The sequence below is a fragment of the Mus musculus genome, chromosome 18, assembly GCF_000001635.26.
Source record: "Mus musculus strain C57BL/6J chromosome 18, GRCm38.p6 C57BL/6J".
NCBI classification, from domain to species: Eukaryota; Metazoa; Chordata; class Mammalia; order Rodentia; family Muridae; genus Mus; species Mus musculus.
The window spans coordinates 46,222,213-46,245,362 of record NC_000084.6 but is presented as its reverse complement, the minus strand read 5'-3'; the positions used below and the strand labels follow the sequence as shown (position 1 = coordinate 46,245,362).

At 41.8% G+C, this 23,150-nt stretch overlaps 1 protein-coding gene and 1 long non-coding RNA gene across 4 annotated transcripts in view; one reads left to right on the top strand and one right to left on the bottom strand.

The window, feature by feature from the left end:
- Pggt1b (protein geranylgeranyltransferase type I, beta subunit) overlaps positions 1-10,019 on the top strand; it is a 45,746-nt gene extending 35,727 nt beyond the window's left edge. Inside the window, exon 9 of one of the 3 annotated variants that reach the window (XR_001782356.2) lies at positions 3,662-10,019. Coding sequence is in view for 2 of the 3 variants with exons in the window: in XM_006525866.4 (XP_006525929.1) it covers positions 3,662-3,843 (182 nt within the window). In the remaining variant the exon portion in view is untranslated. The remainder of the gene's footprint in view (positions 1-3,661) is intronic. The other 2 variants (XM_006525866.4, NM_172627.3) reach the window with 2 other exon arrangements.
- Positions 10,020-16,511: 6,492 nt separating this feature from the next.
- On the bottom strand, positions 16,512-19,559 carry Gm52364. The gene is made up of 4 exons (XR_003952671.1): positions 19,246-19,559; positions 19,079-19,143; positions 18,137-18,602; positions 16,512-16,673 (listed from the first exon to the last, which is right to left on the bottom strand). It is a non-coding gene; the product is annotated as a predicted gene, 52364 (long non-coding RNA).
- Positions 19,560-23,150: the final 3,591 nt, after the last annotated feature.

The window sequence follows — 23,150 nt, the reverse complement described above, 5'->3', positions numbered from 1 at the left end:
GTCATGCATCCTCAGTAGCCAAGATAAGACCCAGCCTTGGTGTTTAACAACTGATGAATGGGTAAGTGGAGTTTAGTTAGCCATAAAAAATGAAATTGTGTTCTTGGCAGGAAATGGCAACTGGAGACCCTCATATTAAGAAAAATACACCAGGCTCAGACAGGTACCTGTCCCATTTTCTCTTGTTTGGGATCTTTGACTTCATATAGACACAGATCATTTATATACATATGACCCTGAAGCAACAGAGACTGTCAGGTTGGAGAGAAAGGACAGTGCACATGATACTCTTTAATGAAAATTTCTTATGCAATTCATTGTGTACAGTGAACATGTACTAACTTAGTTAAAACTTTCTCAAATTCTGAATTATAAGTATGCCATGCTGCCTATAAATTTTGGCAATTTCAGTTAGTTTTTTTTTAAAGACAGGTTCTTATTTTGTAGCCCCCAGATGGCCTAGAATTCACGGTGTAGATCTGGATGTCCTCAAACACACAGAGATCCACTTGCCTCTGCTTCCCAAGTGCTGGGACTTAATTCCACTACTCTGCTTTCAGTTAATTTCTTTAGACCAATACTTTAATTTCTGGGTTCTTATGCTCATTACCTAAAACACAGGAACCAAATAGCTACAGACCATATGACTGGCACCCCCAAATTAGCACCCCTCTCTAGCAGCCTTCTCCAGCCTTTACTCACCCCATTTTTATTTTACTTCAACAAAATGAACCTGTTTGCAGCTTGTCTATAAAAATCACTGCTAAAATAGTGGAGCACTCTGGTGTATTTGATATGGTGTATTCTTGGAGGATGCACACTAATGTGCAAGGATGTGTGGCTACTGCAGCAAGGAAGGGCTCATGATCTTAGTTACCGTGACACTAGGGACTGCTTTTCTGTTCATCTCTATAGAACTTCTGTGCTTGCAATGTGTGCTTGAATCAGAACATAAAGAAGAGGCTTGTGGAATTTGTATTTTGCTTAAAGTAAAAGGAATAATTTACACTTGTTTTTATTAAAAACATGTTGTCTTAGAGAAAAATGTGGGATATTTCAAAGGCATACACCAAGGTATGTTTTCACAAATAAATTTCTCAAGCAAAATAATAGTTTTGAGATATTTTTCTCTTTTGATATGTATAACACATAGCCATGTAGCTGTAAATAAGTTTGATGTCCAAGAAATCTGGTGATTATTTTGTTCCTGGCTCCCCCCACCTCCTTTTTTATCTATCAGTCTGGCAGTGTTTTAACAAATAACAGAAATAAATTCAACCTTTTGAGTCCGTCTTACATATTTGAAATGCCAACTATTTCAGGTACCGTGAAGTTTTATTTTGTAGGCTGTAGGTTTTTGAGACAGGATCTTATGATATGGCCCATGTTCTTCTTGAGCCAACTGCATAGCCAGAGATGATTTTGATTTCTTTATATATATATATATGAATATATATATAAAACACTGTATAAGACACTAGCTGTCTTAGCACACCAGAAGAGAAGAGGGCATGGGATCCCATTACAGATGGTCATGAGCCACCATGTGGTTACTGGGAATTGAACTCAGGACCTCTGGAAGAGCAGTGATTGCTCTTAACCGTGAGCCATCTTTTCAGCCTGATTTTGATTTCTTAATCCTCCTACTCTTGCTGTCAAAGTGTTGGCTTCAAGGTGTGGAGGGAAATTCTTCAAGGTATAGAGGGAAATTCTTGAAGCTTTTTTTTCTAAAGAGATCAGTTGCTAAGTTTAGTTGTTTGTATCTGTATGAGGCTGACTTAGAGACAATGTCTTGGAGCCTGTGAAGGCCTGCTCAGCGAGCCTATAGGAAAACCTCTGAGCTACTGTCTGCCAGATGAGCACCTTAACTGTTTTAGTAAGATAAGTAGCAGATTTGACTCAGGGCTTCTGTTACTCTTGTGGAGAATACATCACTGTCTACAGAAGATCGGATTTTAGACTGCTTGGGTAGTTTTGCTTTGGTTTGCTCTGTTTTAATGATTGGAGGTTTAAAATTAAAAGCAGATCTCTGACTTTTATAAAATTTCTTTTGAGGAAAAAATTTCATATGGAGAGATTTAGATTTTCTACAAGATCCAGTTGATGCTATACTCAGTGTGTGTTGAACCCCTGTTAGTCACCTCTTTCTTTTAACCCTTATTTTATGTGTATGGATATATTGCCTATGTGTATGTCTGTGCACCACATGCATGCTGTGCCTGCAGATGCCACAAAAAGGTGTCAGCTCCCCTGGAACTGGACGTGCAGATGGTTGTGAGCTATGGATACTGCAACTCAGAGCAACCAGTGCTCTCTTAGCTATAGAGCTGTCTCTCCAGTCCTTTTCTTTTTTCTTTTTTCTTGAAAGTTTTTTGATTTCCAAACGAGGTTAATACTACTTTGTTCGCCTTGTAATTTTAGAGTAACTATAAGGAATAAGGGGAAAATTATTCTTTTACTCTGAAAATTAGAGGAAAGTGAGCCATTTAGCTTATAACAAAGTTAGACTTGTGAAGGACGGTATTCTGAACTTTAATAGCTCTTACGATCTTAAATGCTGGCCACTTCAAAAATAGAAACACATTCTTGGCTTGCTGTGAAACCTCTTCTTATTTTTGTAGTGTCCCATAACTGCAGGGTTCTGGGCACTTGAGAAGACTATATAAGGTTGTCAGGCAGGCAGAGGCCATGTGTTTCCGTGACTACTCAGTAGAGAGTTGTGGCTCCTAAGCGGGAGATTGGCAAGGCCGGAGCACAGGGTCATTCCTAGCTACACAGAAAGTGAGTCCGTGCTGTCTGTCAGGGCAGAAGCTGCACAGCACTCCAGGTGGCCTCTCTGCTTGCACTGCACACAGGCTTGCTGTATGCCTAGGACCTGTGGAGACAGAGCTCGGGTGGCCAGGCAGGTGCTCCTGCTTGCTTTCAGAAGCTATTCTTGTTTTCCTATTTAGAAATTTTTCTAAGACTCTGGTAAAGGACATACTGAGCATCTAGAAGGCCCTGGATAGAGTTAGCACCACAAAAACAAAATAGGAAATGAAAGAAAAAGTTATTATATAATATAAATTCTTTTTTTCCCCTGTATTTTGTAGTCAGCAGGTATTATTGTCAAGATCCTTAGAGAACATAGGCAAGAAAATCATGTGGTATATTCTTCTAATAGTAATTTCTATAGTAAAATGTATGATTTTGATCGACTTTTTAAAATAGTGTTTGAAATTGAGACTAATTCTTTCATAAACTAGCATTTCTCTAATTTTATTTATTTTTCATTTACATTTCAAATGCTATTCCCAAAGCTCCCTGCCCTGCTCCCCAATCCACCTACTCCCCAATCCACCTACTCCCGTTTCATGGCCCTGGCATTCCCCTGTACTGGGACATATGATCTTCCCAAGACCAAGGGCCTCTCCTCCCACTGATGGCTGACTAGGCCATCTTCTGATACATATGCAGCTAGAGACACAGCTCTGGGAGGTACTGGTTAGTTCATATTGTTGTTCCACCTATAGGGTTGCAGATCCCTTTAGCTCCTTGGGTACTTTCTCTAGCTCCTCCATTGGGGGCCCTTCTAATTTTAAATGTAGTGATTTGATTTGCTGTAGATTCTTTGCAGTGTGTACAAGTGAGAGTGCTGATCGTAGCTTCAAATCCCTTCCAGATGCTTTGCACGCGTACTTCGGGATCTGCGGCCTGTCACTCATGGAGGAGAGTGGGATTTGTAAAGTGCACCCTGCTCTGAATGTAAGCACACGGACTTCCGAGCGCCTCCGTGATCTCCATCAAAGCTGGAAGACCAAGGACTCCAAACAGTGCTCAGACAATGTCCACATTGCCACCTGACTAACCCTGGGGTATTGGTTTTGTAGCATAAGTGTAGCTCAAGGTTAAAAGCCATGTGTAACCAAGTGTGCTCTTCTTTAAGGGGTAGTTTTAAAAGTCAAAAGCTTGTACTGCTAATACTTCAGCATGGGCTCTTGAGCCAGTAACCACTGTACTGGACTTCAAGAAAATCCTTGTTGAAGTTTGGACATTAGCAGGACTCTGGTATGGTTCTTAACTGTTTATGTTGTGTTTCTGAGATGTTTCATGGGGCAGATTGACTATATGTTTGTAGGTTATCTTCCTAAAACCCTCAGTACAAGTTCTGGCTTACAAAATGGACACAAATCTTCAAAACAAGTTTACATTTCATATGGCATTGATAATCTTCAGTGAGATTTAATGTTCACTTAAAAAATCTCTACTGCTGATGGTAAGAAATTTGCTTGTTGAATTAAGTATCTGGGATTATTCTTTAAAAATTGACAGTCTCATAATTTTCTTAAAGAATAACATATTTTGTGTTATTCTTAAGGTGTGCCAACTAAACATGTGTAAGGTATACAAATACAAATGAAAAGTCCATATAAGAAAAAAGTAGGCTTAACTAATACTATAGTTTTCTAAAGGGAGAGTATTATCTAACTGAGGGAGAAGTAATTGAACTGTTTAATTATGAATGAAAAGTTTTATGTCTTTATTAGAGATTCCTTAGGTGAATACCTGTTGTGTTTTGTTTTCATCTCAAACCATTGACTGCCATTTGTCTGGGGCAAGGGAAGAAACAATCTTCGCTCTCTAGAGAAAGACATTCAGTGTTTTATTCTTCTGAGAAACTGTAAATTATACTTGTATGGCTATAGCTGAGTTCTTTTTAGTTGCTTAGATTTTTTTTCCCCAGTGTTTTGTGGCCATTATAGTTAACTGTTTTATTTCCCATCTACCAGGTTGAGCATCCTTAATCCAAAATCCAATGTCTGGGTCAGGCATAGTGGCGTATGCATTTAGTCCTAGTACTTAGGAGGTAGAGGCAACCAGATCTGTTTGAGATCAAGGCCAGTCTGGTCTACAGAGTGAGTTCCAGGCCAGCCAGAGCAATATAATCAGACCCTGTCTCGAAAAACAAAACAAAATAAAACAAAACAATAACAACAACAACAATAATAAAATCCAGTATCTGAAATGCTCCAGAATCCAAAATTTTAAACTGACAGCGTGACACAATTGGAAAATTTCACTCTTTATATGATAGGTCACAGGTAAATTTCAGAGACACTGTAAATAGTGTATAAAACTACTTGAAACTAATGAATACAGTGTATGAAATAAGTACACTCCGTATTTAGACCCGGATGTGTATATGCAAAATCTGAAAACAGAATCTAAACTCTGAAACATTACTGTTGGTTCCAAGCATTTTGGATAGTGATACTCAACCTGTAAATACTTTTCTAATGTTTTTAAGTTTGGTAAATCTTTAAATATAAACAGAATCACTGAAGTATACATAGTCATTTATATTTTTATATTTTTGGCTAAGCGGGGTTGGAGGGAAATATATTCATTTTGAGGGATAAACTAGGGTTTTACTTACTCGTTGTCGTCTTGTTTTATTGCCTTAGTTCTATGAACTAACAACCAAATGGAGATGGTGTAAAACCTTTGTTAGCAACCAACATGTCACATTAAATTACATCTTTGACTTGGTGACAAGAAGGAAATTTCTTCAGTAGAAGAAATGGGTGTGTTAGTTTTGGTAGTAATCAGAGTTGTATTAATCAACAGACATCATTGTAAAAGCTAAATTACTAGTGTCCATGGGTAGATAATAGCATTTTCATTTATTTCCTAAATTAAAGAGATATTTCCTACATAACAGTTCTTCTAAAGGGAAACCTGGCATATGATTAAAAAATACATCTCTTGTCAGCTTGGCTTAGACTTGAGTTTCTAGTGCTGGGAGTCTAGCTCACTGCCTGATACGCACAAAGCCCTGAGTTCCCTGGCTTTGATCCTTGGCCCTCAAACTAACAAACCAACAAATCCTAGTTAGAAATAAGTCTTCCCGTAGTAGAGGACAAAGCTTTACCAAGAAATGTTGTCCTCTCATGAGTTTTTCCAGTTGCTTCTATTTAATCTCAATATTAATCATTCCCATCTCAAACTGAGTTATCTCCTAGACATGAGAGGAGCTGAAGGAGCGTGTTGAGATGCTATAGGAGTGTTTCAAGGCAGTGCTTTTCCTGAGCTGCCATTAGTTGTTAAAACGTAAGAAACATGTTATTGCCAGGTGGTGGCTCATGCCTTTAATCCCAGCACTCAGAAGGCAGAGGCAGGCCGATCTACAGAGTCAGTTCCAGGACAGCCAGGGCTACACACAGAAATTTTTGTCTCAAACAACAACAACAACAACAACAACAACAAAAAGTGACTACAAAATAGATTTATAACATAAAAGTAATTTATATTTTCACACTTCTTGAATAATTTACTAGCAAAGGAATATTAATGGCAGAATGATTCTAATATATCGAAGAGATAAGGGTCCATGTGATAAGGACTAGTGAATGTTCATGTTTCATAGAAACCAACCAAAAAATACTGAGTTGTTAATGAAGTATGGAAAAATTGTTTCTAGCTTTTCCTAAATAGTTATGTATAAGGAAAATATTTATTAATAAATTATAAGCACCATATATAATGTTTTCTAGAAGTAGTGGCAGAGGAAGAGGAAGAACACGTAGCTCAGATGTACAGCACCATTCGCTCCTCACCAGCCTCTCCTCCTCTTACTGTACTTTCTGAAGACTAGCAAGAAACATTTATTTATCACCTATGTTTTTAGCTTTGACCTGTAATATTTGTTTTTATTAGGTTTTAAAATATGTAGCTATAAGTAATTAAGTTCAAATATAAATTTTGCTGACAATGGTATAATTTAAGAAGTGATAGACACCGTGAGAAGGAGGTTATCTGAAGCTAGATGGTTTGCAGCTTATCTGTCTATTGAGCAGCACGATTTTGGACCCAGTTCTGCCACTGGAAAGATGAAGTCATAGAATTTCATTCACTGAGCTGAGTCAGAAATGAATGAGGTGGTCTATGTGAAAAGCACTTTGGGTAGAGCAGATATCTAACTATAGTTTCATGTGATCATAAAAGTCTCTGGGACAATAGAGCTCTTAACAGCATTTAAACTGAAGGAAGATGCTGCCAATGGTGTAGGGTTTTTGTTTTTGTTTTTTTTTTGGGTTTTTTTTGCAACAGAAGGAGTAGCAAGTATAGCCATGGTCACTGCAGAACTAGGTGACAGGTGGTCCCCCACGAGCCTCAGAACACAAGTGAAAGAACAGATGTGTGGGGGATGTAGGCGAAAGCAGCCGTAGTCTGACTGACGCCTTGTAGATGGGAGCATTGCAATATTCTTAGGTCAAAGGACAGTGGGCCAATCCGAAAATAATGGCGACACTCAGAAGAGCTCTACAGATTCCTGTCAGTGGGCTGGGGAGTGTTGAAATAGTGGGATGGGGGCCTGGCCTGTTACTATACACCTTTTGAAATTAATGAGGAAAAACATAGCACTGGGAAGTAATTGCTAGAATTGAATCCAGATTGCACAGGATAGGCATGAGACATAAAGAAGAGGCAGCTAAAATAACTGTTGGGAGGAAAAGCCTGTAAATCTAGATGCATACATATATGCCTCCATATTCATTTAAATCACAGGGAATGGAAGGGAGCTAGAAAGATGGAGCCATTTTCTAGAGCAACCCTTCCTTCAAGACAGTGACTTCACGGAAAGTCAAATGTAAGAATGCAGTCGGTTCCTGATGGTAAAATAAGAGAGCAGCTCCTCACAGACAGGAGCACAGAAGGCACTGCAAGGCCCCTGCGACATCACCCTTGAAAAGGCAGTCAGCGCATTTCTGAGTTCCAGGCCAGCCTGGTCTACAAAGTTCCAGGACAGCCAGGGCTACACAGAGAAACCCTGTCTTGAAAAACCAAAAAAAAAAAAAAAAAAAAAAAAGGAAAAGGTAAAAGAAAGAAAGAAAGAAAGGAAGGAAGGAAAGGAAGGAAGGAAAGGAAGGAAGGAAGGAAGGAAGGAAGGAAGGAAGGAAGGAAGAAAAAAAAAAGACAAGACAGTAACGTGGAGAATAGAGTTTGCAGTGATGCCCGTGGTCTCAGAAGTGGAGCAAGGAGCAAAACAAAGCAAAGCAGAGAAAGGAGGTAGGAAAGATGAAAGCAGGAGGCAATTAGTCTAAGGGCAAGAAATTCAAAAGCTGCTTGGCATGGTGAGGATGCTCAGGGAAACAGTCCATTAGCCAACCTCCTAAGAGACAGGAGAGGCATGGAGGAAACTTTAAGTGAGACGGAGAATGGGTTGTTAAACAACTGTTTCCAGTTGCCAGAGGAATCTCACACAAATTAAGAGATGAAGTTTTTAGAGAAAAATACTAAGTAATAAAATTTAATACAGAGACTACAACTGCCATACTGAAATGCAAATAGAAGACCATTGTACAGGCTTGGGGGACTGAGGACTCTCAATGTTGCTTTAATAATTTCAGAAGCTAGAGAAGGGGTCTTGAATCTTAAATTACTACATAAAGGAAATGTTTTTCCATATTTACTTTGTATAGTTGGTATAATAACAGTGATTCGAAAACCACAATAAAGATGATAAAGATTGTGTGAAAAAGGAGATATTTGGTAAGTGTGGCTTGCTCCTGTCTCCAGAGCCCAGGCAGTCGCTCTTTCAGGAGCGTTTGCCCCTCCGTCCTGAGGCCTGAGTTGAATCTGCAGCACTCAGGTCAAACTGGTCCTGAGGTTGAGCCCTTGTTCCCAGCTCAGGGAAGGCAGAGCGAGGCAGATTGCTGGTGTGTTGGTTAGCCAGCCCAGCCTAACTGATGAGCTGCAAATCCCCTGTCTAGAAAATAAGGTGGGGCAGATGAGCTGTTTCAGTTAGTGGAGGCTCTTGCTCTACAAGCCTGGCAACCTGGATTTGATTTCCTAGAACCTGTGTAAAGTGGAGGGAGAAAACCAACTCCACAGAGTTGTCCTATGACCTCCATATGCATGCCCATGACATGTGTTACCCCCCACCCCACACACACACGCACACAAATACCAAACTTTAATCCAACGTGAAAAGCTGAAAAACAGCTGAGGTTGACCTCAAGCCTTCACATATCTGCAAATACAAACATAAGTATCAATTATCAATACAAGTTATTCAGTAATTTGTTAGGCCCACAGCTCAGTCGCACTTGAAAGAAAGAATAAAATCATGGCTCATTTGAGTTTATGTTAGGAGTGCAAGGATAATTCAATTTTAGACAGTCTTAATCTGGTGTTAAAAGACATTTGATTTGATAGAATTAAGCACTCCTATTAGGAGCTGATCTATAATTCACTGGCATGGCAACTCCTCCCTAGAGGCAAGCTTCTTACCATTGAAACCAAAGAGCCTTTCTGACAGAGCCAGGCTATGCTTAACTGTCTCCTCTACTACTTAACACCACACTGGGACTTTTCACCAAGGAAGTCAGAGAAAAGACACGAATCAGGAAGGGCTCAAGCTTGGCACATAGGATCATCTACTTGAAAAAACAAACCAAAAAAGAAGCTAAGTGGCTGCTGTAGTTACCATGCAGGCAGCAGTAGGATTTAGCAGACCTGGGCATAAGGCCTTCATTTCCACAGTTTCAGATTGGGCTAAGTGGTGTCTGAAATCTCTCTCTTTCAGCAACTTCCTCCCTGCCCAAAAGTAAACGCTATCAGGACTGGCTCGATCAGGACTGGCTAGGGCCACCTGTTTGTGTACAACGTGTGCTCTGTACAAGTGCAGCCATGTGGAATACACTGGATTTTACTTGGCTTCTTTGCCCTCGAAGAGAACGCAAGGGCTCTCTGGTGCTGGTAGTGTTTGTTTTTGATCTAGGTGCTGGTTACATGGGTGCATTCTACATTTTATGAGTATTTACCAAGCTGTTCAATCAGTCATGCTTTGCGTGCTGTTCTGTATTGTAAATACAATTCAATAAAAATGTTTAGTTTAAAAAGATTATCTATCTACCTACATTCATATCTATCTACATAAACCTAAACAGTTTAGAAGACAAACTGCAAGACCTCTCTTTGTGATTACTGAAACCGAAAGACTTGTGTATGAACTCAATAAAACATGTCTAAAACTACATGAGAAAATCCAGTTTTGGAAAAAGAAAACTCCTGGCAGACAAAATAGACTCAAACAAGGATGTGCCTTATTGTTACTAGGAAGATAACATCAAAGCAGTTTCTTCCTGGGCTAGTTTGTAAAGTTACTACCACTGCAATACATAATATGCTTGTTCTCATTTAAGAGGACATATTACAATAGACATTAAAAGTGAAAAGGTGAGAAGAAACCAGCCCCGCTAGACACTGAGTGTGTTGGCAAAAGCTGTCAGAATTAAATACGTACACACTTGGCTTAGGCAATTCCATATCTACAAATTTAGATTAAACACACAAATGGATGGTGAAGTGTCTCAAGGGTCTTCTGATGTATTTGTAAGTCAGAGGGAAAGATGCTGTTTATGTTTCATTGATACAGTGTCAAGAAAGGCACAGTGGTATTTGTACTATATTGCTAAATGAACTAAAAGTTTGGTATTGAAAAATAATCCAATGAAACAAGGGGAATGAAGTGTTAGAAACAGTCTCTGCAACACATAGAATACAATAAAGGCAACATCTGAATTCAATAAGAGAGAACTTTTACCTAAGTATGTTGGGGTGTCCTCTGTAACTATTCACATATTTCCAAGTTCTTAAATATATAGCTTTATCTGTCTTGAACCTTTGCATGTTGCACTGTATGCCAAGATGTGTTCTGCATTGTTTTGTAACTCAGTGACACAGGTGTCTTAATATGTGAATTTTAACGATTGTTGAGTATTGCCTAAGTTATCATTGATTTTCAGTTACAAATGTGTTGCTGTAAAATTCCTAAAAATATATCATTGCCTATTTGTATAGAAAAGGCGAGGTGTAGGGGTGGAATTGGTTCTTGATCTATCAGTAAAGATGCCATGAGCCAGTTGCTGGGTGGAAGGATAGGTGGGACTCTTGGGTCCCCTCAGGCAAACTGAGACACAGGCGAGAGAGGAAAGGAGTGTTTGCCATGCTTCAGAGGGAGAAGAGCCAACAACCCATGTGAGAGGTCGAGCAGAGCGGCCATGAGCCTCTTCTCCACATGGGAGGTTGGGCTGTTGAGCTGGGACTGAAGCTGGCTAAGCAGCTAAAGCTAGGACAGGTTGAGAGGTGATGAGCTAAGAGTATTGGGAAGGGTACGCTAGCCACGGGAGATGAATAGTGCCCGGCAGTTGAGGCAATAAGGTGGGTTGGAAACTAATTAAATACATGTGTGTGTTTTATCCATAGATCTGAGGGAACCTGGGTTGGGGCTGGTAACAGCATTCCTGGAGCTTAGGCAGGGTAGCAAAGTTACACACAACATATATCCGTGCTTATGCACAGTTTGATGACACCGCCAGCATCAAAACTTTCAGCACATGCACAACAAATAGTATGTGTTGATTAAATGAATTAAGAAATGAGAGAATACTTGAGTTCTGCAAAATACAGTATAGCATTAGAACCGTGTGAGGCAGGAGTAAACCCTCCTGAGTTCCTACAGGGCTGGAGGAGAAACCAGGCTGCAAAGTGGGACAGATTACCAGGCTGCAGACCTGCCTCTGGGTGGCATTTAGATTAAAATAGGGCAGTGTTTAAATACATTCTTGTTTTCTCAGAATTAGCTCATTCCTCCCCACCCCCAGTCAGTTAAGCAGCGTCTGTTGTCAACAGATTGCACCTTCAGAGTAAGTGAATGGACCTAAGTTGATGAGTGAAAGTTCTCCTTCCTCACAAAGTTCATTAACAGAAGCAACGATGTGTTAGTAATACTCAAGTGCTGATGCAGCTGTTAGCAGTGGATGCTGAAGCTTTTAGGAAAAATGGTGCCGGGGAAGTTAAAAGTCGAAGGTTTAAGCTGCTACCACCTGAGCCTGCTTACACTCGCATCTCTAGAAGATGCTGGGAGCAATGAGGAAGTGGCATGCCTTCTGACAGCATGCAATTCTTTAGCAAAAGTATTGGGACTAGAACCGATCGCTGCTGGATTCAACCAGCAGGCCTAACAAGTGAATTGGGAATGAATATAATGATAGCACAAAGAAGCAGGGGACCATTTCCAGAAAGTGAGGCATCCAAGGACGGGGCTGGTACTTAGCAAGTTTTTTGGCATAAGGTATGTGGAGAAGCATCATCTCTAGAATGAAAGTAAACTGAGATGTAGCCGTCAAAGCAATGCACGGACTTAGGGGTCTTATTCAAACAGACCTCAGATATTCTGAGATGCTTACGAAAATCCAGATATATACTAGCCATTAGAGAACATTAAAGAATTATTTGGTCTTATGAGGATGGCTGTATTATATCAAAGAAATGCCCTGTTAAAGAATTCTGAATATGGAGTTGATGTGAACTCAACACCAACAGGGTTTCTCTCTAGCCCTGGCTAACCTGTAACTCTCTTTGTTGACCACATTAGCCTCAAACTCAGAGATCTGCCTTTCTCTGCCTCCCTCAAGAGCTTCGACTTGTAAAAGAGTACAGTAGAATTTCCACTTTTCCCAAGACAGAGTAGTGAAGGCTGGATTTATCTTCTTCAAGAAAACATTAAGACTTTAGTGAAATCTATAGGCTGGTGCCTATCAAGACATTAAATATTAGGCAATGGGGAGTGGGCCTTGTGAGACAAAAAAAAAAAAAAAGAAAGGAAGGAAGAAAAGAAAGAAAGAGAAAGGAAGGAAGGAAGGAAGGAAGAGAGAAAGGAAGAAAGAAAGAGAAGAAAGAGAGAGAGAAAGAAAGAAAATGAGGTGAGCAATTTCCTATCTTGCTCCTTTGAGACTTCCTAAACCACCATCACACAGAGAGGCATGGCATTGAGCTGCCTTCTAAATGTTTTAACCCACAGATAACTACTCTTAGCCTTAATCAGAGAAGCCTCTGCCATGAATGCACAGACTTATGACTTAGTGTGCTGAGAATAATACAAGACGTTTTTACTACCCACAGTGAGTCTCGGGGATGGCTACAGAAGAGGGTGAAAATAATGCACAATCCAGGAGACAGGGAGAAGAGCTACAAAAAAAAAAAATGCCATCCTTTCAGCAGTATACAACCACGCAACCACAAATCCCCCAGATCTTCCCAGGGCCTGCAAAAGAATGCCCCCATCATCAGCCAGGTATGGATGGAAGAAGGCTCAGGAGATCCTGTGCCTCACTGCTGAACCATTTCCTATGGGTAGATCAGGGAGCGAGGGAGTTGTTGCCTTTAGTTCTTGTTTGTAACCCTACCAGGCTACAACCCAATGGTCACAACAGGTAGCCCCAGTTAAACTAAGTGGTCCACAAAACCAAACCTAATGTCATGAATCTGGAAAAAAAGACTGGTAAGGAGTAGGAGGGATATTAAGATTAGGAGGAGAATATGGGAGAGGGGTAGCCAAGATATATGTATACATGTACGAAATTATCAACTAAATATTTTTAAAGGAAGGAATTCTAAATGTTAGGTGTAACAGATGTAGGTAGACAGGTGAGTTTCTGGAAGCACTGTTAAGTCTTCAAACATATTTAGAAAGGTGTAAGCATCATAGGATGAGAGTTCAGCCCTGGTTCTAATTGCTACAGTTCGCCCTTGCACACAAGCATGTACCAACATAACTTTAGAGTCCCTGTGACTTCAAAGCTCACTCCGGTTTATTAAAAAGAGGTTTTATGTAAGTCAGGGGATTGCAGACTGGATTCTAGCTTCTGAATGTCTAATAAAGTATTTATGGGAGACAATAATGCTCCTTCCGTGCTTATAAATATATAATAGCATAATGGAAGCTCTCCGTTAACTGTTACTGGTCCGTAGAGTACAGAGCTGGGATGTGCTTTCCCCTAGACTTCTATGATGAAGTTGGGGGTGATGGATGGCTGAGAGATGGGCATTGAAAACGTCTTTTCCACTAGTTCTTTTTGTAATGCTGTGTCTTGTTAATTATTTTACTATTGTCTGAACATAGGGCAGAAACTGTCAGCTGAAGGCTTTATGTATGTGTCAAAGGTTGGCTTCAAGCTTGCTAGACACCCTGAAGATGGTCTTGAGTTTCTGATCCTCTTGCCTCCACCTCTCAAGTAGTGGAATTACAAGTGGGAGTCAGCACACTCCAATCTGTGATGCTAGGAACTGATCATGAAGCTGGGGCTTCATGAACGCTAGCCAAAGATTCTCTCACTTACCCTATACCTCCAGCTCCTGGGAACCTTCTAAAGACATGATTGCCCTAGTTACTGTTTTGGTTCTGTGAAGAGAGAACATGATCAATGATGTAACTTATAAAAGCATCTAATTGGGGCTTTGCTTGCAGTTTTGTAGGGTTGGTTCTTAACCATCATGGCGGAGAGCATGGCAGCAGGCAGGCAGGTGTGGCGCTAGAACAGCAGCTGAGAGTTTGTATCATAATCTCAGAGCAGCAGGTGGGGGTGGGGGTGCGGGGTGTGGGGGGACAAGGGGAGGAGGAGGAAGAGGGGAGAGAGACAGAGACCAGAGAGAATGTAATACTGGCTGTAGTTTGGATATTTGAAACCTCAAAGCCCACCCCCAGTGACATGCCTTCTCCAACAAGTTCACACCTTATATCCACCTCCCTAGATCTCTCTTCCTCTCTCTTAAACACACACATACACACACACAGTGGAAATCAAAACAGACAAAACCCAATTAAGACCCTCTGCCAAACAATCCCCCCGACCCAAAAACCAACAAAACTATGGAGTTCATTTTGTGTTAGCCAACTACTCTTGGGCATGTGACCGGCCATGGATATTCGCAGTGGTGATACTCCATTGGAGAAAACCGACTTTCCCTTTGCCAGTTGAAATCAACTGCAAACAGCTTTTTGGTTAGGACTGAGACCCTACCTCCCCTCTCAGCGCTGGGACATCGTCTGGCTTGAACCTGTGCAGGTCTCGTGTGTGCTGCCACAGCGTCTGAGTTCATATGAGCATCAGTCCTGTCATATCTGAAAGATGGTGTTTCTTTGGACTCATCCATCACCTCTAGTTCTCACAATCTTTCTACCTCCTCTTCCTTGAGCTTTGAGGGGTTTGATGAAGATGTTCCATTTAGGACTGGGTGCTCTAAAGTCGCTGTCCTCCCCACCCCCCAGCACATACACATACATATACACATTGCCTTGTTATGGATCTCTGTGTTAATTCCCATCTGCTGCAGGAAACGGCATTTAATGATGAGGGTTGAATGATGCTTCCTTCTGTGAATACAGTGTCATTAGGGGTCATTTTATTGGTATGTTTCTTTAGCAGAATAATAGTAGGTTTCCTCTGGGGCCTAGAGTCTAGGCTGATGACTTATCTAGGCACAGGTTCTTGGCCATATCTCATAGAGTGGGCCTGAAATCCAACACTAAAAGAATAGTGTTTAGTTACTCTCATAATATTTGTGCCACTATTGGACCGGTCTATCTCGCAGGTAGATCACTGTTGTAGGTCACAGGGTTTGTAAATGGGTGATACTGATGGTTGTCTTTCTCCTCCAGTAGCGTGCAGGCAGGGTACCTTCTAACATCATGAACACTAGTCAGTAGGGGGGAGGCTTCTAGTTAGGCACCAGCTGAACATCTCCATGTTTGATGACATAAGTGTTGGTCTCAGCAACAGGGCCTTATCATCAGGTTGTAGAGAGCAACCAATAGCCAATCATCTGGCTATGATGAATAGAGCATCAGAGAGCAAGTATCTCTGGAATAGGTTGCAGAGCTTTTTGAGTATACGCATGTGATGGCTATTCTTAGTTGTCAACTTGACTAATCTGGAATGAATTAAAACCCAGAAATGGAAGGCACACCTATGAGAAAGGTTTTGCTTGGTTTGAAGTGGAGAGTTGACTTCTAATCTGGACCTTTGAGATGGGAAGACACACATCTTTGAGTTAGATCTTGAGGTAGGTCACCATTAATCTGGGCAACACCTTCTGCTGGATGCCTATACAAAGACATTGAAGAAGCAAGCATTTGTTCTTTGCTTGCTTGCTGTCACCTTGCTAACAAGTCCATTCCTCCACTGGTGTTAGAGCCACTGGCATCAGCATCTACTGAAGACCAGCTGAGACATCCAGCCCCTTGGACTGAACAACTTAGGGATTCTTGGATTATCCGTTCATAGCCAGTTGGCTTACCTGGATGACAGCCTGTAGGTCGTTCTAAAAAAATCTGAACCTTCTATCTATCTATCTATCTATCTATCTATCTATCTATCTATCTACCCATCCATCCATTTATCTATAGAAAGATTCATTGTGTAAGTTCTGTTTCTCTAGAGAACCTAATACAATGCTCAAGAGTGGTATAGCTGGATCTTGAAATAGATCAGTTTTCAACTTCCTGCTACACTGGTCCTTGCTGTGGTTGTACCAGTTTGCACTCTCACTAGAAATGAGTAAGCATTCTACTTTCTCCAAATTCTTGCCGGTGTGTGCTGTCATCTGTTTTATTGATCTTGGCTACTCTGACTGGGGTTAGATGAAGCAGTTTTGATTTCAATTTTCCTAATGTATGCCAAATCATCAGTCACTCATTTTCTTCAAAGATTCAAAGAAATCTTCCCAGACTCTTCTCTATCCATCTTAAAAATCATGTCTTTATATCTTAGCTCTTTTTTTTCAGTTCCTTTATTATTAATGTAGCTCCACATAGTACCTTTCAAATCTTCGTCTGTTTGTTGGGGAATCTGAAAAAAGAAAAAAAATATGAAAAACCAGCTTCCCTGGACTGGAGAGCTGGATCATCACTGAGGAGCACTGACTGCTTTTTTTGTAGGACTCGGGTTCAATTCCCAGCACCCGACTGGCAGTTCACAATGGTCTATAACTCCAGATCTAAGGGACCTGATGCTCTCTTGGAATCGGAGGTCACCACACACAAGTAATGTGCAGGAATACAAGAAAGGAAAAATGCACATGTAAATTTTAGGCTGGATGTAGTAGAAACACTTGGGAGGAAGAGGCAGGGAGTTCAAGGTCAGGCTGGTCCTACATAGGTCCATGCTAGCCAAAGGTACATATCAAGACCTTGTCTCAAAATAACAACAGCAAAATGTTGCCCCTGACTGCTCAACAATTAGTTGTATAATTTACAAACAACTTGCAGCCTGTGTGGCCACTCAGGTGCTAAATAAAGGCTAGCAGGTAGAGTTTCTGGTGCTGACAAAAGTGTCTGTGATGGGAAGGATATCACCTCCCCTGGGCTATGTGATGTGCACCGGCCTTGGAGAGAAGTGGGAAGAAGAGGGGGATGAGGCCGTAATAGGTGACTATTCTCCAGTCCTCAGAAAGCGACATGAGAGATGGGAGATTAACTCCAATCACTGTAGAGCGGATTTACAAGGAACAAACAACTGACTTGGAGCCTTCATGTTGGAAATTTGCTTTTCTAATGTGATGACCTAACATCAAAGAAAGAAAAATCCCCTTGTTGGCAAAATGGGCATTGCCCAGTACCTGGCACTAAGAACTAAAGAGAATATGACTTCTGAATCTCACAGAGAGTGAAGGAGTCCAAAGAAGGAATCTTCCAGATCTGGCTCATATATAAAGGAGGAGGAAGGGGAGGGGCAGGGGGAGGAGGAGAAGAGGAGGCGAAAGGAAGGAAGAAGAAAGGGCTCAAGGGGACCACACCTTGTCTTAATATCACAGGATGTGAGAAAGACCATTCCTCTCCATTGACCTCCTTTGCTAATCAATCCTAAGGCCATCAGCAGAAAATGCAGGATTATGTCCACCCTACCAGGGGTGCCAACCTGTTTTATAGCCTAGAAAATCCTACACAAACCTCTCTTCACCATTCATACTTCCAGGCGCAAGAGTTAGCCAAATTCCTTGGACCGTGAGTTTGCTACTCATGTATATCAAAGCCCTTTCATGTTCTCACAGAAACCGGACCACTGAATGTAAGATGAATGCCCTGCCAAGAAAACTGGCCTTAGTGTAGTCCCCCTACTGGTACCAAGTAACTTTCAAAAAGCCTTGAGACTCTGAAAACCCAGCAGTGCAGAGCCCCTATAGAACTAAGCCTTTTTCCCCTGGTGAGAATTCTTCGGTACTTTAGACTCAGACTTTGCCCTGGGGCTGAGTAACTCTCTCTACTCTAGTGATGTGCCACCCCCCCCCCAACACACACACTCCACACCCTTACCCAGCTGGTGGTGGTTTGCTTCTTGAACTCCAGTTGCCTCATAGTTGTTACTGTCCTGCACCAGGCGGACTTGAACAGGAAACAGCCTGCTTCTGTTTCAGATTCCTAGCTCTTACAGTGCAGAAGAAGCTCAAGTTAACATTTGTTGAATTGTGTGGAATTGAATTTATCTAAGCAGCTTTCCCACCCAGCCTCTAAAGGCACTGGGAGTGGTAGACGACCACACCCAGCAACGCCCCCTTGTAGTGACCTTTAGCAAGCAATTCCCCAGCCAGATCACAGGACTGTGTAACACAGGAATCATAAACTCATTGCCACCTGGATCAGCAGGAACAATAAAAACCAGTGTGTACTTGTCTATAAAGTGGCCAACGAATTGCAGAGGTGAGGGCAGCGATTCAAGGTCTCCACGAAGACGAGAATACCACAGCAGCCAGCCCAGGAGACTCACAGACTTCACATTGAGCTTTTGAAAAACACCCAGAATCTTCTTTAGGATGCTTGGATTTATAGAAAAGCTACAAATGTAGTAGAGCCCTAAATCCTCCGCTAGCTTTCTATTATGAGCATTTTGTTTTAGTTTGGTTTATTTATTATTATAGCTAGTGAATCAGTATTGGTGCATCATGGTTAACCATATACATACAGATTTCCTTAGGGTTTTCTCAGTGGCTGACTGGTTCTAAGACATCTTCCAGGATGCCACGTTACATCTCATTATCATGTCCTCTTGGCTGTGACAGTTCTGAGGCTTTGCTTGTCCTTGATGACTGGCAGTTTTAAGGACAGTCATGTATTTTGTGGAATGTTCCCCAACTAAGATTTGTCTGGTGTTTTCTTATCACAGTTAGACAGGAATTAAACGTTTGGGGAAGAAAATGACAAGAGGAACAGGACCCTCCCCTCCCCCCCACCCCCGGATGCTCTCGTGTGCACACACACCTTTGGAAAGTTCCTCATCCCTCCAGTCCTCATCTCCACAAGAGCAGTAATTGTATTGGCAGTGCCTGGTAGGGTCAAGGAAAAAATGCCATTATTTTCTGTCCATTACAGGAAGTCAGTCTCACCCAACTGGATAGCCCTTAGAACTAAACCCCTGGAGGGCTGACCTTGGACTCCCTGGGACTTGAAAGTGAACAGAAGTGAAGGAAGGTCCCATCAAAGCAACAAGCCTCCACACAGAAGTCAAAACAATGCAGGGAGCAGACTGGCAGCGGGTGATCCTGTGAGACGGTTGAAAGGAAGGCGGAGTGCTGGTGACAAAAGTGTGACCACAGTTCAAGGCACCTGGCACTGAAGCACACCCAGCCCTAGCTCAGCTTGAAACACCAAGGCAGAAAAGTCGGGTGTTTACAGATACAGGCCAAGGCAGCAGGAGCTGCCTGAGACTGGGCTGTCAGGAGACGGCCACTCTTTCATTTCTCTCCTTCAGAACTCTATTGCTTGATCCTCTGACCCTCTCAGAAGGGCAAATTCCTGCCTTGTGGAATTCTGTGGGATCAAATGGGACGATAGGAGTAAGCGTTGGCACAGGGGCCCTGCCCAGAGTGTCGACATATACTAGTCACTGTCATTGTGCCTGTGGAAAAATGGCAATAGAGCTTACTTGGAGACATACTACAGTCCAAACCCAAAGGCCTCCAAACAAACTATCTCCAAAGGCTCATAAAGGCCTCTAAACAAACTATCTGCAGAAACGTTTCCGATTTCAGCCAGGCCTAACAGTTGCATACCTGCAAGCCAGCGGTTTGGGAAACTGAGGCAGGAAGGTTGAAAGTTCAAGGGCAGCCTGGGCAACTTAGGCCATCAAGAGAAGAGGTACCATCTCTCTCTCTCTCTCTCTCTCTCTCTCTCTCATATATATATATATATATATATATATATATATCTGTATCCATATCTGTATTTATATCTATATCCAATCTATATCTATCTATATACCAGTGGTAGAGTGCCTGACAGCATGGTTGCCCCAGTTTCCAGCATTTTTAAAAATTAACTGTCCCTTTACTGCACATGTAAAACTTAAAGCCATTGATTTGCTTTATGTTTGGAAATTGGAATCACAGCCCAGCGACAGTTAAGCAGTCTAGGGTCATGAAACACGCACAGCCTTTTGGTCTAGTGAATGTGGTGGACTCCAGCACCGGAGCACATCATCAGTCATGACCTGCCACTCAAACCAACACCAACCTTTCCCCCTCTCACTCAGAGACTCCGGCAGGGACGAGAGCCACCCAGATGTGTCAGAACTGCCTCCCAGTCTGCACGGAACTCTTCGATGAGAAATAGCTCTGTGCCCAGCTCTGCCACTCTAGTGAAGGTGATAAGAAACCACGGCAGAGATTTTCTTTTTCCCTCTTCGTATGCCAATTCCATTTACACTCCCAACTACCACGCCATGGGTGACACAGGTGTGAACAGCAGCAGCAGAGAGGATTCACTGAGCCCTCCGTCCATGCTGTCATTCTAAATTCTTAACATGTATTAGCTCAATCCTTGCAATAATCTTTGGGTCCATACTATACCCATTAAAAAAGAGTAGGGTGAGATACCGAGAAGTTAATATGTTATTAAAAGACAAACAAGATTAAAGGCACTTGCTGTTAAGCCTCAATCCACAGACTCTGTATGGTAGGAATACTGGCGCCCACAGATTCTTCTGAGCTCTTCCAAACTCTCTGACTCTCTGTCTCTCACACACACATGTTTTAAAATTAGAGTGTTTTATTTATGCATATGAGTGCTTTGCCTACATGTATGTATGTATGTATATTATATGGCTGGTGTCTGGTGTCTGAAGATGTCAAAAGAAAGGAGTCAGATCCCTTGGAACTGGAGTTAGAGGTGGTTATGAATCACCATGTGGGAGCAGAGAATCAAGTCCAGGCCCCCTGCAGGAGCAACAAATGCTCTTAAGTGATGAGCCCCCAATAATATTTTTATCAGTTAAATGGCTGTGAGGTGACTCTCTCATTAGGATCTGTGTTTACGTGGACTTGACAGAAGACATGATTTAAATAGATTCTTGAATGGAAGAAGTAGGAGGTGGGTAAGTAAGAGTTACAGTAGCAGCTCCACTGTTTTGCCCCCTGTGTCCTCTCTTCTGGGGTCATGTAACTTCCAGCCTCAGGTTCTCCTCAGCAGTTCAGGATGGTGAGCCATTGTGCTTTCTCCAGAAGCCACTAAACAACGAACGGACCTTGCCATCCATGGGCAAGCCCTGCTGCAAAGAAGGCTACCAAATGTGGCTGTGTTTTTGTTTTGAGTTGCTCACATTTCTCTGGATCCTGTGACAAGGAAGGCGGAACCATGTATCATAAATGACAGTTGTCAGACTGGGGCTGTGCTCTTGCTGGCAAGTGACGACAAAGCTGCAGGACCATCTCTGGTCCCCATCTAGGCTAATCATGGGGAAAATGCAGAGAACGTGGGCTGAGCAATTCAAGAATTAGAATTGGACCAAGGCGGCCAGGCTTAGCTTAGACAGTATTTACTTAGAATTAAGGAAATCCTTTAACTTCACAGTATTTAAGCAGAATTCTGAGACAATTGAGAGGAAAGAAAACTGATAATTCCTTCTTTTATTCTGAAATTTTAATTGGAAGATTTTCCTCCTGAGGAATTATTTTCAGATTTTTTTTAAGAAGAAACATTCAGCATTAAGCCCTTGGTTTGTCTTTTAAGGAAAGAAAGGAACTATTTGAATTTGATCAAGTTTTCCTAACTGAAGTAGGCTAAAACTTTCCTCTTGACCCCAGTTATAAAGTTGATGACATTCATTTAGCCCTTGAATAGAACTTTCTTGGGACTTAGCAGGTGTTGACTACATCATTCTTTATAGCCATTTTTGTCTTGTTGTTAGCGAAGCAATGGGGTAACTTGCAGGAAATGTTTAAAACTTTGTGGCTTAATGAGTACCTCTGTGGCTGAAATGAGTGGTGTGTTCCCTTTAATACACCTTAGCCAAATATGTCTTAACAGTACATTAAGAAAGAAGACTTAAAACCCCCTTGGGATGATATGAAATACAAATATTTCAAATAAATATGAATGATGTGGAACAAGACACATATATTATGAATGTTTACATGTTACAAGAGAAATATTAACAAAAATCCCTTTTTGAGTGTAACCATCACACTGCAAAATATGTTTCTGAAACCCAGAGCTCTCCCAACAGGCTGATGCAGCTCTAAAACAATCTTCTCATTTATGCTAAGGTAGCCATAGAGCTTCTCTAAGGAAATATGCATAAATTTTGCCACTGCGTTCCAGAAATGCCTTAGGAAGAAAATTGCAGTAGACTTAGTCGAAGCGGAAGCTGTAGTGGGACATTTCCCCTGATAGAATGCAATGCTACGTGTGTGTCAGTAAATGAAGAGCTATAACTTCCAGTACAAAGCCAGGGCTGCGGATAGGATGCTGTTAATCGTGCTCGGTGTCTTACTGATTATCTTCTGACACCTGGCAGGCCGTGCAAATGGTGGCATCGTCTTTTATCTGCGGAGTGTACCCCTCACACCCATGGCTAGGTGTGGGGAGTACTTGGGGCTGCAGCAGTCCAGCTGGAGAGCCGTGCAGGTGCTGTGGCATTATGGGCACAGGTCAAATGATTGGCTTGGTCCATAAGAGACAGTATATTCCGGTAAAGCAGAGTTCACGAGAAGGCATCAAGAACAGTGAAATCCAGGGGAGTGGGAAGGGTTCTGGATCAAGGGAGTAAAGGTAATTTCCTAAAATTAATTCTTCGTGTGTGTGGCTAGGAGGTGCTTTGTCTATATACACAGGTACCTGCAGAGGTCAGAAGAGGGCATCAGATCCCCTGGAACTAGAGTTACAGATAGTCGTGAGCTACCATGTAGGTGGTGGGAATGGAACCAGAGACTTCCCGAAGAGCAGCCAATGCTCCTAACGCTGACAGACATCTCTCCAATCTGAGGAACTGTGACATTTTTAGGAGGTAGAAAACAGGTCAATAAATACAATTCTCAACATGCTTTCAATTTTATGT